General features: G+C 55.6%; 2 protein-coding genes across 4 annotated transcripts; one reads left to right on the top strand and one right to left on the bottom strand.

Moving 5' to 3' along the window:
- Positions 1 to 1,601: 1,601 nt before the first annotated feature.
- ZMAT5 (zinc finger matrin-type 5) lies at positions 1,602 to 16,890 on the bottom strand. Of its 3 annotated transcripts, none has more exons than XM_054288774.1 (6): positions 16,826 to 16,890; positions 11,649 to 11,871; positions 11,227 to 11,289; positions 10,724 to 10,804; positions 4,292 to 4,403; positions 1,602 to 1,819 (listed from the first exon to the last, which is right to left on the bottom strand). In XM_054288774.1, the coding sequence occupies exons 2-6, from the start codon at positions 11,773 to 11,775 to the stop codon at positions 1,690 to 1,692; spliced, it is 513 nt and encodes a 170-aa protein (XP_054144749.1). In that variant the 5' UTR covers positions 11,776 to 11,871; positions 16,826 to 16,890; the 3' UTR covers positions 1,602 to 1,689. The 3 variants fall into 3 exon arrangements, with proteins under 3 accessions (XP_054144749.1, XP_054144750.1, XP_054144751.1); XM_054288775.1 differs by having other exon boundaries at positions 11,649 to 11,874; positions 16,826 to 16,885; XM_054288776.1 differs by lacking the exon at positions 16,826 to 16,890 and adding an exon at positions 16,513 to 16,575.
- A 125-nt stretch (positions 16,891 to 17,015) lies between these two features.
- Positions 17,016 to 18,494, top strand: LOC128945240 (cytochrome b-c1 complex subunit 9). Its single transcript, XM_054288936.1, has 2 exons — positions 17,016 to 17,171; positions 18,257 to 18,494. The coding sequence occupies exons 1-2, from the start codon at positions 17,031 to 17,033 to the stop codon at positions 18,293 to 18,295; spliced, it is 180 nt and encodes a 59-aa protein (XP_054144911.1). The 5' UTR covers positions 17,016 to 17,030; the 3' UTR covers positions 18,296 to 18,494.
- The last annotated feature ends 1,592 nt before the right edge of the window (positions 18,495 to 20,086 follow it).

Genomic DNA, 20,086 nt, shown 5'->3' with positions numbered 1-20,086 from the left:
CTCACCACCTTGGGAGCAAGGAAAGGCTGTGGCTGCTGTGTTTTACACTGGAATTTTCATTTACAGTTGGGTTCCAGAGCTTGCCCTCAGAGAACTCTATCTAATTTAAGCTGGATCTGGGGAGCCCTGAAGTTTGGAAGTGCTGGGTAAAACAAGCCCTCCTGGATCAGCTGGAAAACCCACCAGGACTGGAGCACACGGAGCAGGGACAGGCCTGGGGGCTGATCAAAGCACAGCTCCCATCAACACAAGGATCAGGGAAGGATTTGGATGTTGACTGGGGAAAAAATCCATGGAAGGGACTGGAGTGGGAGTTCCTTGATCTGCTGGTGCTGGTGGCCTTGGAAGGTGCCCAGGAGTGTGTCCTGGCTGCCACCAGCAGAGCAGCCACTGTCCCCCCCAGTCAGTGGAGCCCCTCAGCATTCCCCAGGACTCTTCCTCTGTGCCAGGCTGGGGCACAGGGATGCACATCCAAGCTTGGAGAGAGCAGGCCCAGCTCCCACTCTGGAGCATCCCACAGTCCCTGGGGAGTCCCCACTTCCCATTTCCTTGGGGGCAGGGTTCCCTTGCTCCAGGGACTCCCACCCATTCCCAAAGAGGAGCCAGCTGGGTGCCCTTATTAATCCACCTGTCCTGCAGGTGGAAGTGAGGACAGGACACAGGGCTGATCCTGCATCCTCTGAGCCCAATCCCTGTGCTCCTGCTCTCCAGCAAGCCCAGAGCTCCTGCCTGCAAGGATAAAAACATTCTCTAGTTGGACCTAAACTCATCCAGGATACAGCCAAGGCTGTTTCCAGGCTGCTGTCACATCCAGTCCCTGCTCCTGTCAGAGCCACGGGGCTGACGCTCCTGTGACAATTTGCCATCACATCCCTGCCCTGCTGGAGCGATCCAGGCAGGATTTGGCCACAGGCAGCTGGCTCCTGCCCGTGTTCTTCATGAATCTGGACCCACCACCTCCCTGCCCAGCCAAACCTGGAATGCTCTGGCAGTGGGCACAGCCCTTCTGGACAAACCTGCTGCCAGAGCTGCCTCCTGGGATGCTGCTGGACAGGATCCCCCCTTGCCCTGGAGCTGCAGCACCCTGCTCCCTTCCTGAGACAGCCAAGGGCCTCCCTCACCCCACGCTTTACCAGCAAGGAGAGATGAATCAAACTCACTGAGGAGAAACCTTGGGGTATTTCCCCTCCTTGCCCCTCACCTGCAGCACAGCAGCAGCAGGGCTGAGGGAAGCTCCCCAGGCTCTCCAGTGGGAGCTCCAGCACCTGGACCCAGGCAGGTCCCACCCTGAATTTATCAGGAACAAACACGGCACCAACAGCCGAGGAAATGAAACATCAGTTCTAAAAGCCTGGGTCCTGCTCCTGCCTGGATCACAGAGCTCAGCATGGAGCTGGAGTGAGAGCAGGCAGCAGTGATCTGAGGGGATGGATCCCACCAGGAACTGGGGAATGTCAGCTCCAGGTGACCACAGACAGCCCCTGTGCAGGGCTGGAGCTGTGCTGAGCACAGATCCCGGTCCAGAGCCAGGGGAGTGGCTCAGCCCAGGGGAGGCTGCCGGGCCAGCGGGAACACAAACACCACACACGGAGGCTGCAACGGGCAGGAGGAGGGTTTATTGAAATAAAAGCATGTATAAATAATCCTGTCCCTTTCCCAGAGGCAGCCCCAGGCAGGCTCTGGGGTGCCTCAGCCCCACTGCAGGTTGGGGGGCACTGGCCACCCCCCGGGTGGGGGGGCCTGCAGGGATGGGGGCAGCTCCTGCACTGGTGGCCAGCCCAGAGGGTACTGGAAGGGTGCTGGTTTCTCAAGAAGAGCACTGTGAGGGGAGATGGAGAGGGATGAGGTGAGAAGCAGTGTGTCTGTCTGACACCAAGGCCAGGCTGGGGGCTGGGCTTCCCTGTGCCCCCTCCAGTAGCCCCCAAAGAGAAGGGGCCAGCAGAGGAGGGGTTTGGTTATCACCAAATGGGTTCATTCACCCCCCTATCCCAAATCCAGCACCAGAACAGTTGTGTGACCATTGCCAGCATATCCAAGCAGCCTAACACAGTGTGTGCCAGTGAAAACTGAGGTGGGATCACTGAGGTGAGGGGTCTGGGCTGGGGGGAGCAGCACAGCCCCCTGAGAGGGGCTCAGCAGGCACAGCTGCCAGGTGCAGGGAGCAGGGCTGCTCCCAGCCCCTCCATCCCCACTCCTCACACAGCTGAGCTGGGAGAACAAACAAACCCAGCAGATGTTTCTTTCCAAGCAGCCCAAATCCCAAGCCAGCTGTGCACTTCCCAAAGGACAAGGACCCCTCGGAAACAGAGGAGCTGCCAAAGCAGCGGGGTGTGTGCACCAGAGGACCCTTCAGCACAGGGAAGAGGCTTCTCCCTCACCCCACAGCCTGGGAATCACTCTGTCCCTGCCCCTCTCCTCAGCTTTACTGCTCGAGGCTGCTGCAAACACCACACTGGGATGAAGAGGTGCAGGAGCAAGAACCATCTGTCCCTTGCCTCCAGTTTGACCGGGGCACGTTTAAATTCATGGGAAACCTACCTTTTCCATTAATTCCCAAGTGCAGGAAGCTCATTTGTTCTCTCACACAAGCCCTGACAGCAACCTTGCAGCCTCTCAGGCCTCTACCTCCGATCCTGATGAATCTTTTTAATTGTTATGCCAGAAGAAATCTAATCAAACTCCTTTACATAACCCCGGGGAGAAGCAGCACCCTCCTCCCCTCCTCTCCCTGCGGGGCTGTGGCCCAGAGCCAGCTACAGGAGTAGTTTTCCAGGAGTGTTTTCCAGGCAGCTAACACAGAGCAAAGTCACTTGGCTCAAGGTTTTATCCCCTCAGGGGGGATTCTCCAGAGCCCAGGATGAGGCAGGACCTTGAGGACACACAGCAGCCCCTCTGGGCAGGGATATCTGGTGTCATCCCCCCAGCACTGTGGCTCAGGCACACGGTGGATGTGGAGCACAGGGAATGCTGCAAGGTTGAGCCATCACCTAATGAGCATTTCCTGAGCAGCAGGACTGATCAATAGGCAGGATGCTGCCTGGGTACTCAATTCCCTGGGGTCTCATGAGCTACAAGTGCTCTATCAAAGGTTTACCTACAGCTGGAGCATTTTCAATGGCTGTCCCACACGGATTCTCCAGTGGCCAGCAAGGTCAAGAATATTTCCTTTCTGAAGGTGTTAATGGGATCCCTCTCCTCTACCCACCCTTTTTCACACTCATGGAACATGTGGCATCTTAGAAGCTTTGAGGCTTTGGATCCTTTTCTAATGGAAATCCATTCTCTACCATTTCCTTTGGAAATCAGTAAAAATCAATCCCATGAAATGTGGGGCTGGAGGGCACAAGGGGAGCACAGAGATGATTGGGAGAGGCGTTGGCAAGGCTGGAGAGAGGAAGGGAAGTTCCAATAGTTGGTGTTTAATTCCTGTAGCAGATGGTTTCTGAGCCTGCAGGGAGAGGGAGGCTGGAAAAAGAGCAACAATCCTGGAAATTTGTTTTGTGCATCTATGGAGGCAGCAGGGACCAAGTTCTGAAGATCTGAACATGGGTGTGACCAAGTAGTTCTAAAGGTCTGGAAATTCCTCTGGGAATAGTGATGGCTATCTTCTATAAGAGCTGATCTATGCCATGTTCCAGGGATTCACAGGCAGGACAAACAAAATGGGGCAAGTGAAGTGCAGGGGGCAGGAATGTGGGCACCTCTGCAAGGCCAAGGGCAGCCGAGCTGAGAGACAGAACAATCCCAGAGCAACAAGCTCAGACAAGCACCAGGAGGAAGCTCCTGCCCAGTCCAAACACGGAGAGGACGGGAACAAACAGAGAAAGAACAGAAGAGAGATTTGGCACGTGCCCAAATGTCATCCCGTTAAGCCTGCGGCACAGTCAGGTGAGCGAGCAAACAGCAGTGCCCCACTCTGAATGGATCCTGTGAGGAGGAGCCAATTCCACCCTCCCTGCCAGGCAGGGCATGGGGGAGCTGTCAACAGAGGAAAGCAGGCTCCTGACACTGAACCCTGGGCATTAATGAGCCAGCACAGCAGCAGCTCTGTCCTTCCAGGTGTGTCTGTGAGCCCTGCACAGAGCAAGGGCAGCTCTCTGCTGTGCCTTGTTCCCAAAGTGTCCCCTGTGCAGGCATCCCTGGTGGGCAGGCAGGGCTGCACCCACACACAGGCCCCCCATGAGTGCTGCCTCGGGGTGCTGGGAGCTCTGATGCCCTGCACCCTCCCCTGTCCCAGCCCTCCTGTGGGATCCCCCTTGCATCCACACCTGGATACCCCAGCACCCAGTACCTGCTGCTCTGAGCTGCACTCAGCCTCTGGGCTCTCTTGTCCAGCCAGTCCTCGATGGTGCCAGGTGGGATATCTGCTCCCTCCCTCTGCAGCTCCTTCAGCCTCTTCTCTCCTGTGTGAGAGAAAGATTGAGATCAGAGAGGGCTGGATCAGAGGGAGGGCCCTGAGAGAAAGGGCCACCAGACCCTTGTCCTTTCACTCCATTAAACCTGCTGCTCATTACCCTGCAGTTTCACAGGGTGGAGAGTGTGCACCATGCCTGGGCAGCCCCTCCTCCTCCTCCTGTGCCCTCCTGCCATCTGATGCCCGGTGACAGCTGCAGCCAGGCAGAGCAGGGGACAAGAGCTAAACCAGCACGGTGGCAGTTTGGGCACTGAGGGGAGTCTGACATCTCCCCCCGGGGCAGATCACCCTCATCCTTTCCTGGAACAGCCTCAGCTGGCCCTGAGCTGTTTCCAGAGCTGTGTCCCTCCAAGTGGCAGCAGCAACGTTGCCACCCCTGCCCTGTTAGGTGGAAATGACAGGGACAGTGTCGGGATCGATGCAGCCTTGGCAGCCCGGGCAGTGTGAGCGGTTCCGGGTGCGTGTTCCAGGCAGCAGACAGATCCCAGAGCCGCTGTCAGGGCTGTTTAAGGAGCTCCCTGCCTGATGTGTCCCCAGCCCCTGCTCAGCCCAGGCAGAGCTGTCACCAGCCCAGGGGCAGAACGAGGGCAGAGAGAACCAGGGGACAAGTTCTTGTATTTAGAACCGTGGAATGGTTTGGTTGGAAGTCACCTCAAAGCTCATCCTGTCCCACCCCCTGCCACAGTCAGGGACACCTTCCGCTGTCCCAGGCTGCTCCCAGCCCTGTCCAGCCTGGCCTTGGGCACTGCCAGGGATCCAGGGGCAGCCACAGCTGCTCTGGGCACCCTGGGCCAGGTCCTCACCCCATCAGAGGGAAGGATTTCTTCCATAAATCACAGAATTACAGAATTGATCAGGTTCAAGAGAGACCATTGAGTCCAACCTATACCTAACCTAAATGTCCCCTCTTCCAGTCTGAGCCCATTACTCCTTGTTCTGTTTCTCATGGTGGGTAGGAACGAGGAAGGAAACCAGTAGGAAACCTCTGCTGTTCACTGAATGAAGATTTCAACCCCTCCAATCACTCTGGAAGGGCTGTGTGGGCACATGCCCACAGGCACCTCCCGAGGAGGAGGGCACAGAGCCAGCGTGGCACAAACCCACAGCTGCCCAGTTAGCAAAGCTCCCCAGTGTCCCCAGCTGCAGGAGGGAGCTGGTGCTGAACAGGTCCAGCAGGAGTCCTGACACAGCCATACTCCTGCCAGCACATCAGGGTGAGGACACACTCCCAGTGATCCCAGCCTAGTGGGAACTTCCCACCTAACAGAGCAGGGAACTCAGAAACCAAATACTGGTGACAATAAAAAGGAAGCAGAGGCAGCTGCATGTCATTCCCTTTGCCCTGCTCATCCATCCTTCTGGGGGATCCCTGATCCCATTTAGGGATCAAGGCACCTGCAGCCACGCCCCTCAGGAGCCTGCTCCACACCCACCCCCCCTGTGTCACATGCTTTAAGGAAAATATTATACCTTTGCAGACAGAGTGTGAAATTAATAGTGCTTGGGCAGAGTGAAGGATCACTTCATCCTACTGGTGGCAACCAATTATTCATCTGCCTGTTGAATACTAAATCAGGATGGCAGGGATGTGCTACACAATGAGCAGCCAGATGGATAATTTGTCATCCAGCCTTTTCAGCTGCTGCTGCTGGCTGGGGTGACAATGTGCCCAGTGCCACCACAGAAAGCCTGCTGGGGTCTGGCTGCTGCTCTGAGCCCACTGAGAAGGTTGGGGACAGCAAAGTTCCAGTCTCCCACAGCTGTTCCCAGGGATCAGAGCTACCTGGGGTCAGCCCAACCAGCTGGCCAGGTGGGGAGATGGGCAGGCAAGAAGCTCAGCCTGGAGAGCAGGGCAATGCTCACACTCAGGGTTAGACCCATCTGGTGACCCTGAGCACCCTGCTTCCCTTTGTTCCATGTTCTTCCACCTCCTGAGCACATCCCACCTCAGCAAGGGACAGACAAGGAGTGTCTATGAGAAGCTTCAATGAGGCAGGGAAGAAAATCCTGGAGAATCTCTCCTACCTCTCTGTACCACTGTAATTTCCTCTTCATCCAGCTCCCAGCCCCAACAGAGAGCAGAGCATGAACAGCCCAAGCTTCTCTGCTCAGAGCAGGGAGCCCCAAGGCACCACAGCAGGGATGGAGTAGCCACAACTGATGGTCCCAGCCAGAAAAGTTCACTGGATGCTGTGGAACCACTCTGGATTCCCACTGCCCCAAATACTCACATCAGAAAGACATCCAGCTGTCTCCCTGCTCTCACAGCTCCAGCAGCTGCTGCTCCAGAGCAGTCCAAACCTCAGGCTCAGAAATGTGGCAGCAGGGACAGGCAGATCTCCAGCTCTGCCCACCTTGATGATGTCCATGTCCCTCTGGAGCACACACATCCCATCCAGGGACCACCAAACACACCCTGAAATTGGAAATACTCTCTGAATGCCAACAGCTATTCCAAGAAGCAGCTCTGGAAGGCCTTTACCAGCTCTTCCTCCCCACATGTGCCCATGCAGCTGGACAGATGTGAAGGCGCTTCCCCCCTCATCCTCCTCACTGTAGTGTTTTCTTCAAAGTCTGATTACAGCCAATTGAAAGAGCATCTGTAGTTGTGAAGTGCCTCTAATGATGCCAGAGCAGGGTCCACATTTATCTTCTCTCCTCATGGGTTTTATTCTCGACAAAGGCACTGCTGTGTGAGATGGAACCTGTCAATATTTGCTGGGGGGTCACCCAGCAAGGCAAGGCACAGGGAATCCCTCAGCTCCCACCAGCAAAGAGAGGAACATGAAATCCCTGGTGGATGATGTGGAACCCCAGCTCCTCCAGGGCACAAGACCAGCACCAGAGCTTGGCTGAGGCTGAGGAGCCCCTGCAAGTGGAGCAGCCAAACAAGTGACCGCCCTGCAGCCCAGGGTGAGCACTCCTGCTCCCTGCCCAGTTAAACCAGTGAACTCCAGCCACCCCAGCAGGGCCCTCAGACCCTCACGGACACCCTGCAAACCCTCCCCAGCCGTGCCCTCCTCTGGTTAGAGCCACCAGAGCCCAGGCAGGTCGATCCTGCCTGCACCAGGGACACGGATTAGCAGGGAGCCAATAACTCTGAGCAAGGAGATGGCAATTTGACAGTGACTTTTCCTGACATGACTGTACTTAAAATGACAGCCTGCAAGTGTCTGGCTGATGAATGATGCAGCAGATGCAGAAGGCTAATGCTTTGATGGGGGAACAGCTGGGAATATGAGCTCCCTCCCTGCTGAAGGTGTAAACTGTTGCTTCTTGATGAGGATATTCTACAGGGTGCAGAGATGCTGATGCCAAAGTAGGACAGGCTCCAAGCTGTTCTAGAACATGGAATCATCCAGAAATTTTCCTACTTAGCCCACAAAACTTACACAAACTACAGGGTGAACTCCCAGCATTAAAAGGCCAAATGTTAAGGATAATGTTATGTTTCCTTTGGCTGTGATAAAAATACTTCATTATCAAGGTGAGTTCATGGACACAGAGCTACCAATGCCAAATACTCACAGGGACTCAGGGACAGGTTAAATATTTACATTATATAAAAAGTGTCATCATGGTTTAGATGGGTTAAAAAAAAGTCAGACAAGGCTTTGCCTGCACCAGAGCTGAGGAAAGGGGGTTAAGCAGCACTGTGGGCCCACCAGGAAAGTGCCCCCCACCAGCCTTGCCACCCCCAGCATGGTCCCCCCAGGCTTGGGAAAGCTCTGGAGCTTCCAGCCTCTCAGCTCATCTCAAATCCTTGATAACCTTTGGCTCCAAAGCTGCCAAAATCTCCCAGCTGGGTCAGTGAGAGGCAGCCTGGTCCAGATTGCTCCAATCCTGCTGGCTCATGGCTCAGAGATCCTGAGTGGGAATGCATGTGGGATATTACTGGTGGAGGATCCTGTGTGAATTACACACCCTGCCACTACAAGCTTGCCCTCAACTCTGCCCTCCTCAGCCCCAGCACCTGAGACATGGGTGCTTTGGCAGTTGAAGGAGCGCTGGGATGTCCTCATGACAGTGTCTGATCCTTCCATCCTGTCTGTTACAGGCTGTCCCTCTCCTCCACCAAATCCTGCTGAGCCTTTCCCTGCCCCAAATCCCTCCAAACTGTCTGATCAGAGCTGTGTGATGCAGGAAACCACACCATGAGAGAGGTGAGCAGGACTGAACTCTCCAACCAAGCACCCCCTGTCCCCTGGCCATCGCTCCTTCAGGGCTAATTGGTAAATGAAATGTTTGACTCAGGAGCACAAATGCAAGGTTTCCCAGTAATCTCCCTGGAATTGGCTCTCAGCAGCCAATCCTGCACTTACACCGACCCATTTGACACAAGTCAATACTCAATAACAAGTGTAATTGGCGAGGAAAGCTGCCCGAGCACAGAGGAGCTGCCAGCCCTCCCTGCTCCGCTCCAGAGAGCTCCCCCTGCTCCTGCAGAGCAGCCAGTGCCTGCAAATGCCAGAGGTGCCTGTGCTGCCACTCTGTGCCCCCTCGGGAGCCCAGCAGAGGGGGTCAGGAGAGGCTCTGGCTGGAAGGTGGCTCTGGGAAGGATGGAGCACTCCCTCCCCACCGTGGCTTTATTGACTGCCAGCAGTGCTCAGAGATTGATTCAGAGTCACCTCGGGGGCTCTCCCTGACTCAGCACAGCCTGGAACAGCTCTGTGTGCCTGCCTGCCTCCCCGTGAGCTCTCCTTCCCTAAATGGGATCCCTGTGAGGGCCAGGAGAGGCTCTGCCCCACGCACACCCCCCTCTCACATCCCACACTTCCAACACCTCAGCCTGGCTTTGCCAGACTCCAGGCAAAACAACAGCTGGCTGCAGAGAGGGTGTGGGCATGGGAGCTGCTCCAAGCTGGGCTGCACTGGGACACCAGCCTGGGGAAGGAATCCTCCTCTGCTCCACACTGTCACGCCACATCCGGGTGCTGCACCCACTGCTGGGCTCCCCAGTACTGAGACAATGGCACAACCCAAAATATGGGAATTTCCGTCAGGAATTTCTATTGAAATATTTTAAAATTACACATTTTTATGAATCTAGTCAAACTCTGGATCAGGTCACCCACAGGGTCCCCAGCTTTGAGATATTTGAAACACACTGGATGTGGCCCTGAGCACCCTGCTTGAGCATGGGAGCTGCTCCAAGCTGGGCTGCACTGGGACACCAGGCTGGGGAAGGAATCCTCCACACTGTCAGGCCACATCTGGGTGCTGTACCCACTGCTGGGCTCCCCACTACTGAGACAATGGGCACAACCCAAAATATGGAAATTTCTGTCAGGAATTTCTATTTAAATACTTTAAAAATTACACATTTTTATGAACCTAGTCAAACTCTGGATCAGGTCACCCACAGAGTATCCAGCATTGAGGTATTTGAAACACACTGGATGTGTCCCTGAGCACCCTGCTTGAGTTCCCCCTGCTCTCAGTATGGTGAGGATTAGATGATCTCCAGTGGGGATTTCAACCATTCCACAAGTTCCCACCAACACCTCACTCACACTCCCTGGCAGTGTCCAAGGCCAGGCTGGATGGGGCTTGCAGTAACCTGGTTTAGTGGAAGGTGTCCCTGCCCATGGCAGGGGTGGAGTGAGATGAGCTCTAAGATCCCTTCCCACCCAGCCCAGTCTGTGATTCTGTGATTTTCTTTACCCACTAAAGTAATGACTCCTGTGGAGAAAACAGAGCTACCACCTCTTTTCCCTAAAAGAAAAGTAGCTCCAAGAATGGTAGTCCCAGAACGAGAGAGTTCAGAAGAGCTCTGCAGGCTCCCAGCAGGGAGCAGCTGCCATCCACCCTCTGCCCACACTTCACTTCCCTCCAAAGCCACCCAAGCAGAGGCTGTTTCTGGATCCAGGACCCCTTTCACAGGACAGCTCTTCCCACCAGCTCTTCCCACGGGTGGCAGCAGCAGCTCCCTGGTAATAGCAGCAAGGTGGGGGGAAATCAAATCCATAAATTTAAGGGGATGTGATGTACCAGTGCCCTCTGCTGCTGACAGTTTTTATTCCCTGACTGAGCAAAACCCCGAGGGCTCAGGAAGGCCACTCCAAACTCTTGCTGCCAAGTGGTAGCAGCACTGCTCAGCTCCAGGTTTGTGTCTGTGCCAGCAGCTCGAGAGCAGGGAGCATATGACAAACTGCAGCACTTCCAGGCTCCCACAGCACTGGGAAGCAGGAGGGATTGGCTGGCTCTGTGCAGGCAGCAAGGGATGACAGCCTGCACAAGCCCTCACACCCCCTGCAGCAACTCCCCCTGCAAGGAGACCCTCAGGCATTGCCTTGTTGGAGGACTCACCTTGAACCTGGGCACTCAGCTTCTCCAGGTCCTGCTCTGTCATGTGGGAAAATCTGCAGTTGGACCCAAAATCACACTGCCCTGGAATGAAATAGTGAGAGTTGAAAATTCAGTTTCAAAATTCTCTAGATTGGATATTAGGAAATATTTCTTCACAGAAAGGGTTGTAAAGGATTGGAATGGGCTGCCCAAGTCACCACCCCTGGAAGTGCTCAAAAACGTCTGTGGATGTGACACCTGGGGACATGGTTTAATGATGAACATGGTGGTGCTGCACTGACATTTGGACTTGGTGATCTTAAAGGTCTTTTCCAACTTTAATAATTCTAGGAAGAGCCAGACTTCCATGAGAACCACCCAGAGGAGGTTCTTGTGCAAGCAAACCCGGGATCCATCACACCTGGACGCCAGACACAGGCCCAAGCCCCTCCCTCCAGCCCTAGGCTGGCTCTGGAAGGAGCTGTTCCAGCCCAGGCACTTCTTTCCACCTTAGATCTCCTCACCTGTTTGCAGAAACTTCCGACAAGGTTTCTTGGTTTGCTCTTCCTGCAGGATGGCAGCAGCATCTGGGGAGACAAGGGATGAACCCAGGTAAAGATCCTGGGCACAGCAAAATCCCATCATGTCCAGTCCCAAACTGGTCAGGGAGCAGAAGGAAGCAGAGGGACACACAGGCAATGGTTTCACAGCCAGTTTAGCCCATTCCCACTGCACTCCTCAGGCTGGCACCAACACACCTGGAACGGTGTGCTGAGACAGGTCAGAGCCACACACGAGGGTTTCACCTCTGAGACTGCCTCATCCAGCAGCATCACGTGCTCAAATTGCTGGCACAGAGTGTTAAACCATCAGTGCTGATTTATTTTCTCTTCCTCATCCTCCCCATCCATCCCAGGAAGGGAGTGGCAGAACTGGGAGCACCCACCTCGGAATAAGTCGTACCAGACTCTCTTGGCCCGCAGATGCTGCACTCCATTGAGGTGTTTCTTCCTGTTGTGCAGGTTGTCCTGGAAGGACCTGTCACAGTAGTCACAGAAGTACCTTTTGCCCATCTCTCCCCTGGCAAAACAGCATCAGCATGTCCTGGGGTCATCAGGCAGCTCCTGGGCGCCCGGCCATGGGAATGGAGGATCCAGGATTTACAGCGCCTGCTTCCAAAGGAGGAGAGCTCAAATCACTCAGGGCTGGCAGGCAGAGAAAGAGGTGAGACCCAACAGTTTGTACCCTTGTCCATCACAGCCTGCTGGGGCAGGATCTGCTGCCTGTACATGGGAGAAAAGGCCTGATCTGCATTTATCTCTGTCACCCAAAGCAGCAACAGCTCTGCTGGAAGGATTCTCCTTCCCCGAGCTCAGAGCACAGAAAACAGAGGCACAGGCTGCAGGGAAGGTGCAGCACAAACCCTCCAAGGTGCAGCACAAACCACCCAAGGTGCACCACAAAGCACCCAAGGTGCAGCACAAACCACCCAAGGTGCAGCACAAACCACCCAAGGTGTAGCACAAAGCACCCAAGGTGCAACAGAAAGCACCCAAGGTGCACCACAAAGCACCCAAGGTGCACCACAAACCCTCCAAGGTGCACACAAACCCTCCAAGGTGCAAACAGGAGGAGCTGGAGGTCCTGGGGACCTTTGACCACAACCTCCACAAGCTGATACAAAAGAGGAAGGAAACTCCTCTGTGTCCACCTCTGCAATGTAAGGAAGAAACTCAGCAAAGCTCATTTTATCCTCAAAGATAAAACAGAAGCTGATCTCACCTGTGCTGCAGGTGGGCAGCTGCATTACAAACACTACAGGACATATTTCCTACAATCCACTGAGCCTCTTGTTTTTTCCTAGACATCAAGGATTGCTCTCCTCACCCTCCCCCGCCTATGGCACCAAGGTGTGCCTGCTCTGAGTACAGCACTAAGATCACAACAGAATTTGGGAGCCCCCACCTGTGCTGGGCCTGCCATTGTCAGTGCAGGTGAGATCAGCTTGTGTTTAATCCTTCAGGCACCTGTCCCCATCAGATGTCCCTGCTGGAGGTGCAACAAACACCCTGAAGGAGCTGCAAGCTCTCTCCTGAGGGATACAGAGGTACCTGGTGAATGGCAAAGATGGATGGACTGGGAGATAAACTCCTAAAGCAATTCTCCAGGTTTTGACACTTTGACAGCTGAATGCATTTAAAAAGTGGCACAGAGACCAGCACAAGAAATAAAGATTTCATAAATAAAATGGCTCCAGAATCAATGACAGCCCCCTGGCTGACTCCCCTGGCTCAGAATGAGGAGCAGAGCACCAGGAAACCCCTCAGAGCCCGGTGTGCCCAGCTCAGGCAGGGCTGCCAAGCCTGCTGCCAGACATCCATCCCAGCAGGAGCACAGCACCACATTCCCCTCCCTCCCCTGCTCCCAGGAACTGCTGCTTCAAAATCAAACCCCTGGAAACCTCAGAGGCCTCACACCACAAGTTAAAGCAAAGCTGCATTCCATGGGAAAACCTTCTGAGATTTTTAATATTGGATTGAAAACCTCCACACTGAAGGTAAAATGTTCAGATATTCCAAGTGAACTGGAATCCCTTTGAGGTTCCTTCCTTGGGACCCCAAATCCCCCATGCCCTGGGCTGATCCTGACCCAGCTCTGCAGGGCTTGAGGTCTGAAATCTTCTCCTCCAGCCCAAGAATCCAAACCCAAGCGCTGCTTAATGAGCACAGAGCCATAAACTCCCTCATCCTCTGCATCCCTGAGTTTTGCAGGCTTGCATCCCTGAGTTGTGCAGGCTTGCAGCACTGTGGTGAGGCTGCTGGAATTCAGGGGGAACAATGCTTTTAAACGCTGAAAAATCCCTGTTCCCCATGCTATTCCATAGTCTCCCAAAGTTCCTGGTGACACAGAAATCTCCCTGTCTCAGCTGCTGGCTCCTGCACTCCATCTCTGCAGAAGAGAATGCTGCAGACAGGGAAAACAAATGAGATTCTGCAGTGGTCCCACACAAGTTTGCAGAGATCTCGCAGGGAATTCTGCCTGCGGAAGCCCAGCAGCAGCCAGCCTTTGAAATCGTATTTCAAACTTTCCCTTTCATCACTCCAACAGCAATAATTGCAGGAGCTCCTTCCCCCTCCTCCCCCAACAACCAGGGCAGAAAGCTCCTGCAGACTCCAGATCCCACATCCCACAGCTGCCTGCTCCCAAATTCTCTGAGCAATTCCCATTGCAGGGGACGGAGGGATTGTAAAAAGATCCCAGGGATCTCAGATCCTCCCTGAGACTTTCCCCTTCTACACCCAACACTCATCCCCATCTTTTCAAGGATTCCACTGCACGGATGCCAACTCTCTGCAACAGCAGCACTTCCCAGCACTCTGTGAGTCCAGAGGAGTCAAAAGCTGCTTCTGAGCAGCACCAGCCTATTTCCATCTCCCCAAACGGCTCCAGCAGTAAACAAAGAGCATTATTCAGCTGAAAACAGAGATGGCTCCTAATTAAATCCATCTCAGTCATTATGGAATAAAGTAAATGTAGCTGTTCTATAAAGAGCTGCCTCAGCCTGGCCGTTTCCTCTCAGCATCTCCAGCCCCTGATTTGCAACTGAATCAGGGCACTCAGACCTGGGCCCACCGCAGCCATAAATGCTTCCAGCCAGGCTTTGTGCCAGCTTAAAAGTCTTCCTGAATAAATGCAAATTAAAATAATAATAATAAAAAAAAAACCCCTCCAACAACCCAGGGCTTTATGTTGTATGAAAGTGTAACAGCAATGCTGTGCTGCGTCTGCTGGGTGAGCAGTACCCTGGTGTGAGGCACCTCGAAGGTGACAGAGAGGGGTTTGGGACAACTCCAGCTGAGACATCCCGGGCACCATCCCCATCCCACATTTCCTTGCTCCAGCCACGCTGCTCGGTGCCAGCTGCAGATTCTATCTCTGCCCCCGGGGGCGTTTCCCGGGCAGAGGCAGGGAGGTGACCGGGAAGGGGCACAGGCTCCTCGGTGTCTGTGTGTCCACAGCGGCCCCGGGAGGCGCTGCCGGGCCCTGACCTCAATTTCTGCCTTCCCAAGCCCGGCCTCAGGGCCGTTCCAGCCACTTCGGATACACGGGCAGATGTGAGTTAATTAAATCCAAGTGTCAGCCTGCTGATACTCGGCTGCCAATTCAAATGGGCTCAGATCTGCAGGGAGACCTGGGATGGCAGCAGAGTCTGCCAGCACCTTCCCAATGACAGAGATCCTGCTGTCCATTCCACCCAGAGGAGCCATGGAATCATGGAATGGTTGGGTTGGAGGGACATTAAAGCCCATCCAGTGCCACCCCTGCCATGGCAGGGACACCTCCCACTGTCCCAGGCTGCTCCCAGCCCCAGTGTCCAGCCTGGCCTTGGGCACTGCCAGGGATGCAGGATGGGCACCCTGTGCCAGGGCCTGCCCACCCTGCCAGGGAACAATTCCTAATTCCCAAGATCCCATCCAGCCCTGCCCTCTGGCACTGGGAAGACATTCCCTGTGTCCTGTCAGAGAATCATGGAATGGTTGGGTTGGAAAGGACCTTAAAGCTCATCTCACCCCAATCCCTACCACAGGAGGGGACGGCTTCCACTGGGAATCCAGAGCTTGAGCAACACCAATCCCACCCCACACAAACCATCCTGGTGGCAGCAATTAATGGGCAGCTTTGGGGGAGGATTTGTGTTAGATAATCCAGAGCAGTTCAATTTGAAAAATAAAAATTGAGTTTTTCTGAGCTCTGCTCTGTGGTGACCAGGGGCAGAATCCAGGGCATGGCTGGAGCTGGGCCAGGGCAGCTCAGGCTGAGCTCAGGGCAAGGTTCTGCCCCCAGAGGGTGCTGGCACTGCCCAGGCTGCCCAGGGAATGGGCACGGCCCCAAGGCTGCCAGAGCTCCAGGAGCCTTTGGGCAGCACTGCCAGGGATGGACAGGGTGGGGCTGTTGGGGGGTCTGGGCTGGATGATCCCTGTGGGTCCCTTCCAGGTCAGGATATTCTGGGGTTCCAAAGGGATAACACAACACAGGAATGTGCCAGGCACCTTCCAGGCTTCCAGAACAAGCAGAGGTCTTGTCCTAACCCAGAAAAATCCCACAGGTCCCCACAGTCACTGCATGAGGGAAAAAAAAACATGAATAAATCAGGAGAAATTCCTCTGCAGACAGACCTTGTGCTACTTCTGAGGGGGTGGGACAAACAAAACAACAGAGCAGTGTCACTTGAGGGCCTGCTCTGGAACTTCATGCAGATACTCACTTAACAACAGCCCTGTGGGGAAACAGCCTCAGTGTAAGGATTCCCCTGACCTGCCCCTGTCTGTTCTGCCTTCCTAAATCCAAATTTACCTCTCTCCTCTCTGTGCTAGAGTCACCCCGGGCTGCTCTGCTTTCACTGAGGCTAAAAAGAGAGAAACACAAAGACAGGGCAGCAAATGGGAACGTTCCCACTTTTGTTCGGCCACACGGAGCCAGGTCCCACTCACTCGTCCCGAGGTCTCTGGAGCAGCTGTCAGAGACCCTCTGGCCCTGGCACGGGGTGCCCAGGATGCCCCTGGATCCCTGGCAGTGCCCAAGGCCAGGCTGGACACTGGGGCTTGGAGCACCTGGGACAGTGGGAGGTGTCCCTGCCAGGGCAGGGGGTGACACTGGATGAGCTTCAGGTCCCTTCCAACCCAACCATTCCACGATTCATGAGCCCCATAACCCTCTCCCACTCCCCCGAAAGTGACACCAACTCCCTTTTGCAACTCCAAACCCCAAAAAACACCCCAAAAAACCACCCCAAATCGCTTCCCACCCACCTTCCGGGGATCAGCTGAGGGCCGTGACCGCAGCCTCCTTCCTGTCCCCGTCACCCTTGGCCGGACACCCGGGCAGGGCAGTGCAGGGCAGGGGCGTCTCTGCCCCCTCAGCCCTCCCGCCCCGCCGCCCCCCGGCCCCAGCCCCGTCTGAGTCCTCAGCCACGGCCGGGCCGGTTTCACCGCACAGCCCCGGGGCTGCCCAGCGGAGGCCACTGAGGACAAGGCGGGGGGGACGGGATGAGCGGAGCCTCACAGGGACCCCTGACCGGGACGCCTCACCGGGACCCCGTGTACCCCCGCCACACTCACCCACCTCTGGCCAGGCCCGCGCCGCGCTGCCTACAACTCCCACAACACCTTACGGCAACAGCGCATGCGCAGATCACAAAAGACACGAAGCGCAGCCTACAACTCCCAGCATGCTCACGGGCACTAGCACTCCGTATAAATAACAGAGCACCGCCTACATCCCCCAGCAGCCCTCGCGGCGCGGCGCAGGCGCAGAGCACGCGGGCAAGATGGTGCTGCTGCGGCGGGTGTACGAGTCGCTGTTCCGCCGCAGCTCCACGTTCGCGCTGTCCATCATGCTGGGCGCGGTGCTCTTCGAGCGCGCCTTCGACCAGGGCGCGGACGCGCTCTTCGAGCACCTCAACGAAGGGGTAAGGGCTGGGTAAGGCCCGGCCAGGGCCGCCCGGGCGCGGGCGCAGCGCTGAAGGTCAGGCCGGCCCCGCTGGGCCCCGCCCCGGCAGCCCCGGGCCCGCGGCTCGGCCTCAGGGCTCGCTGAGGGTCAGCGCGGCTCGGCCGCCCCCGAGGGGCTCCGCGGCTGCCGTGGTGCTCGGCGGGCTTGGGGTGTCCTCTGGCTTCTCTGGCCGCTGGGAAGGGCCGTGCAAGGCAGGGGGAGCGGGAGGAGGAAAAGGAGCCGCTTTGTGCTCTGCAGGCCCCGGCTCGGCTGATCTGTCCATGGCAAAGGAAGGGGATAAGGACTGGTGGCCTTGGGTGTCCCCAGCGTGAACCTTGGGTAAAAGGGTCAAGTCGTCCTTAGGTTCCTAAGTACAGCAGTGACGGGATAATGACTGCGGGATAGCGAGGCAGGCTTGGGGGAGACCTCAGAGCCCCGTTCAGGGCATACAGAGGCTCCAGGAGATGAGAAAAAGATTTTGGACAAGAGCCTGAAATGACAGGAAAAGTGGGAATGGCTCCCACTGCCAGAGGGCAGGGATGGATGGGATATTGGGAATTGGGAATTGTTCCCTGGCAGGGTGAGCAGGCCCTGGCACAGGGTGCCCAGAGCAGCTGGGGCTGCCCCTGGATCCCTGGCAGTGCCCAAGGCCAGGCTGGATATTGGGACTGGGACACCCTGGGACAGTGGGAGGTGTCCCTGCCATGGCAGGGGTGGCACTGGATGAGTTTTAAGATCTGTTCCAACCCATTCCATGATTGTTCTGTGCATCCCTTATGTGCAGGAGCAGAACTGCCCTCTCCATGTGGGTGGGAATGCAGGGCAGTGTCTCTGGGCCACTAATCCAGAGCAGAACAGGGGGAGGGGAATCTCTGCACGTTCTCCCTGTCCACATTAGAAGCCAGGAGCCCCCATGTGTATCCCTGTATCCCCCAGATCCAGTACAGGACTCCATCCCCACCTCCCCAGTAGGATAATTTGCATTTTGGATTCTGTTATCCAAGCCCCACTATAAGCTGCCTCAAACATCTTGATTTTTTTCCCCCCTGGTTGTTTTGCATGCAGAAACTGTGGAAACACATCAAGCACAAGTATGAGAACTGAGCAGCTCAGCAGCAGGAGCCAGCCTGGGGTGGCAACAGGCACTGCAGGGATGGATTCAGCCTCCTGAAACTGGGCATGGATTCCTGATGGAACAACCCCGAGCCACCAACTGATCCCATGTGAAGCCAGATGGACTCAAGGAGTTCTGCTGCTGTACTCCCCTTACTGTGTTCAAATAAACTCCTGGTCCTCTCTTGTGTCTGTGTGTTCAGCTCACTCATCCTTTGCTCTCCCTGTGCCTCCTTCTCTGGGAGGTGGAGAATCTTTAAAACCAGCCCTGTGCCTGAGTTCCAAGGCACTGTCAGGAATCACAACATCTTAAAATGGGCTTGAAAGCACTTAGATGAGGTTCATGGCAACCCTTGTCTGCGCACAGAAAAGGGGCTCAGAATCACTCACAGCACCTTTTGTAGCTCAGCTCTGGTGGAATTCCTGCCCTGGGGCCTTTCAGAGCTGCAGGTGCTGCTGCAGCCCTACCCCAGCAGGAGTGTGCTGAGAGGGGCTCAGCTGCAGCTGGCAGAGGTGCTGTGGATCCTTCCCTGATGATCCCTGCACCACCTGGCTCTTCCCATGGCTGCAGGAGCAAAGTGATGCCAGGTTTGTGTCACAGCTGCCTCCATCCCCAGTGACCCAAGGAAAGGGAGAGAATCACTCAGCTCCCCCAGGGGCTGGCTCAGGAGTCATGGAATGGTTTGGATGGGAAGGGACCCTAAAGATTGTCCAGTTCCTCCACCCTGTGCAGAATCATTCTCTTCTCCCTGAAGAGCCCAGCCCTGCCTGGCCCTGTCAAACACTTCTTTCCACGTGGGAAGAGGATTTGGGCATTTTCTGGGGTAATGACTCAGTTAATTCCTGAGCTCTCAGGTGGCTGCAGGGAGATGTGGCTGAGTGACTCCTCCTGTTCCCACTTTCCCCGTCCAGCAGCCCCAGCTCCCCCTCCTCAGTCCATTTTCCCTAATCAGGAGCAATTCCAGCCCAGGCTGAGGCAGAGCCCATCACAGGCAGTGCTCACAATCAGTGCTCACAGCAGCTTTGTTGGGTTTGCAAACGAGCACCAGGGGGGTAAAACGTTTACTCTGAGAACACGACGAGCACTTAAACACTTGTGCTTGTTTTTGGAGCCAAACCCAACTGCAGCTGTCCCAGTCCCAGCTGTGCTTTATGGAGATGGTTGAGAGAAAGGTTTAAACCTTCCTAGGACAGCCCCATCTGAGTGAGTGCCAGCTCCCTGAGCTCTGCTGCTGCTCCACACCAGGCTGAGCAGCTCAGAGAGAGTTGCAGGCTCAGAGCAGCTGAACCAAAGCTGAATACAGGATGAGGGGACAGCACTGCAGTGGGCAGCAGGGAGGAGCTGAAGCCATCGGTGCAGAGAGCAGGAGCTGCAGGAGAGCAGCATTAGCCCAGCAGGGGATTTTCCTGGATACAGCATTTGGGGATTCTGGTAAATCTATTCCTTTTTCCATGCCTGGCATTGGGAGGTTTGGGCAGCACTGATAGGCAATGAAAAATCTCCTTGGAGCACTCAGGGCTTCCCCTCATTTCATGGCAGTGGCTGTTGTGCTGCATTTCTGCTACTCTTCACGCAGCCCCAGTCACACTCCTGCCCTCTGCACAACACCAGGCACCAAGGTGTGGACCTTACTACCACCCTACTAGCACCTTACCACTCCACTTCTCCTGCAGCACTGGGATTGCCCTGGAGCACAAATCACTGCTGATTTCCCCACTGTGGGGTGACAGCCACAGGCACTGCTGCAGTGCAACAAAATACAGCGTGGTGGGGAGAGGGCA

This window comes from Melozone crissalis, unplaced genomic scaffold, assembly GCF_028551555.1.
Source record: "Melozone crissalis strain CALT ecotype California unplaced genomic scaffold, PUWL_Pcris_2 ptg000063l_1, whole genome shotgun sequence".
NCBI lineage: Eukaryota > Metazoa > Chordata > Aves > Passeriformes > Passerellidae > Melozone > Melozone crissalis.
The sequence above is the reverse complement of the archived record's forward strand: the minus strand, read 5'-3'. Positions and strand labels throughout refer to the sequence as shown.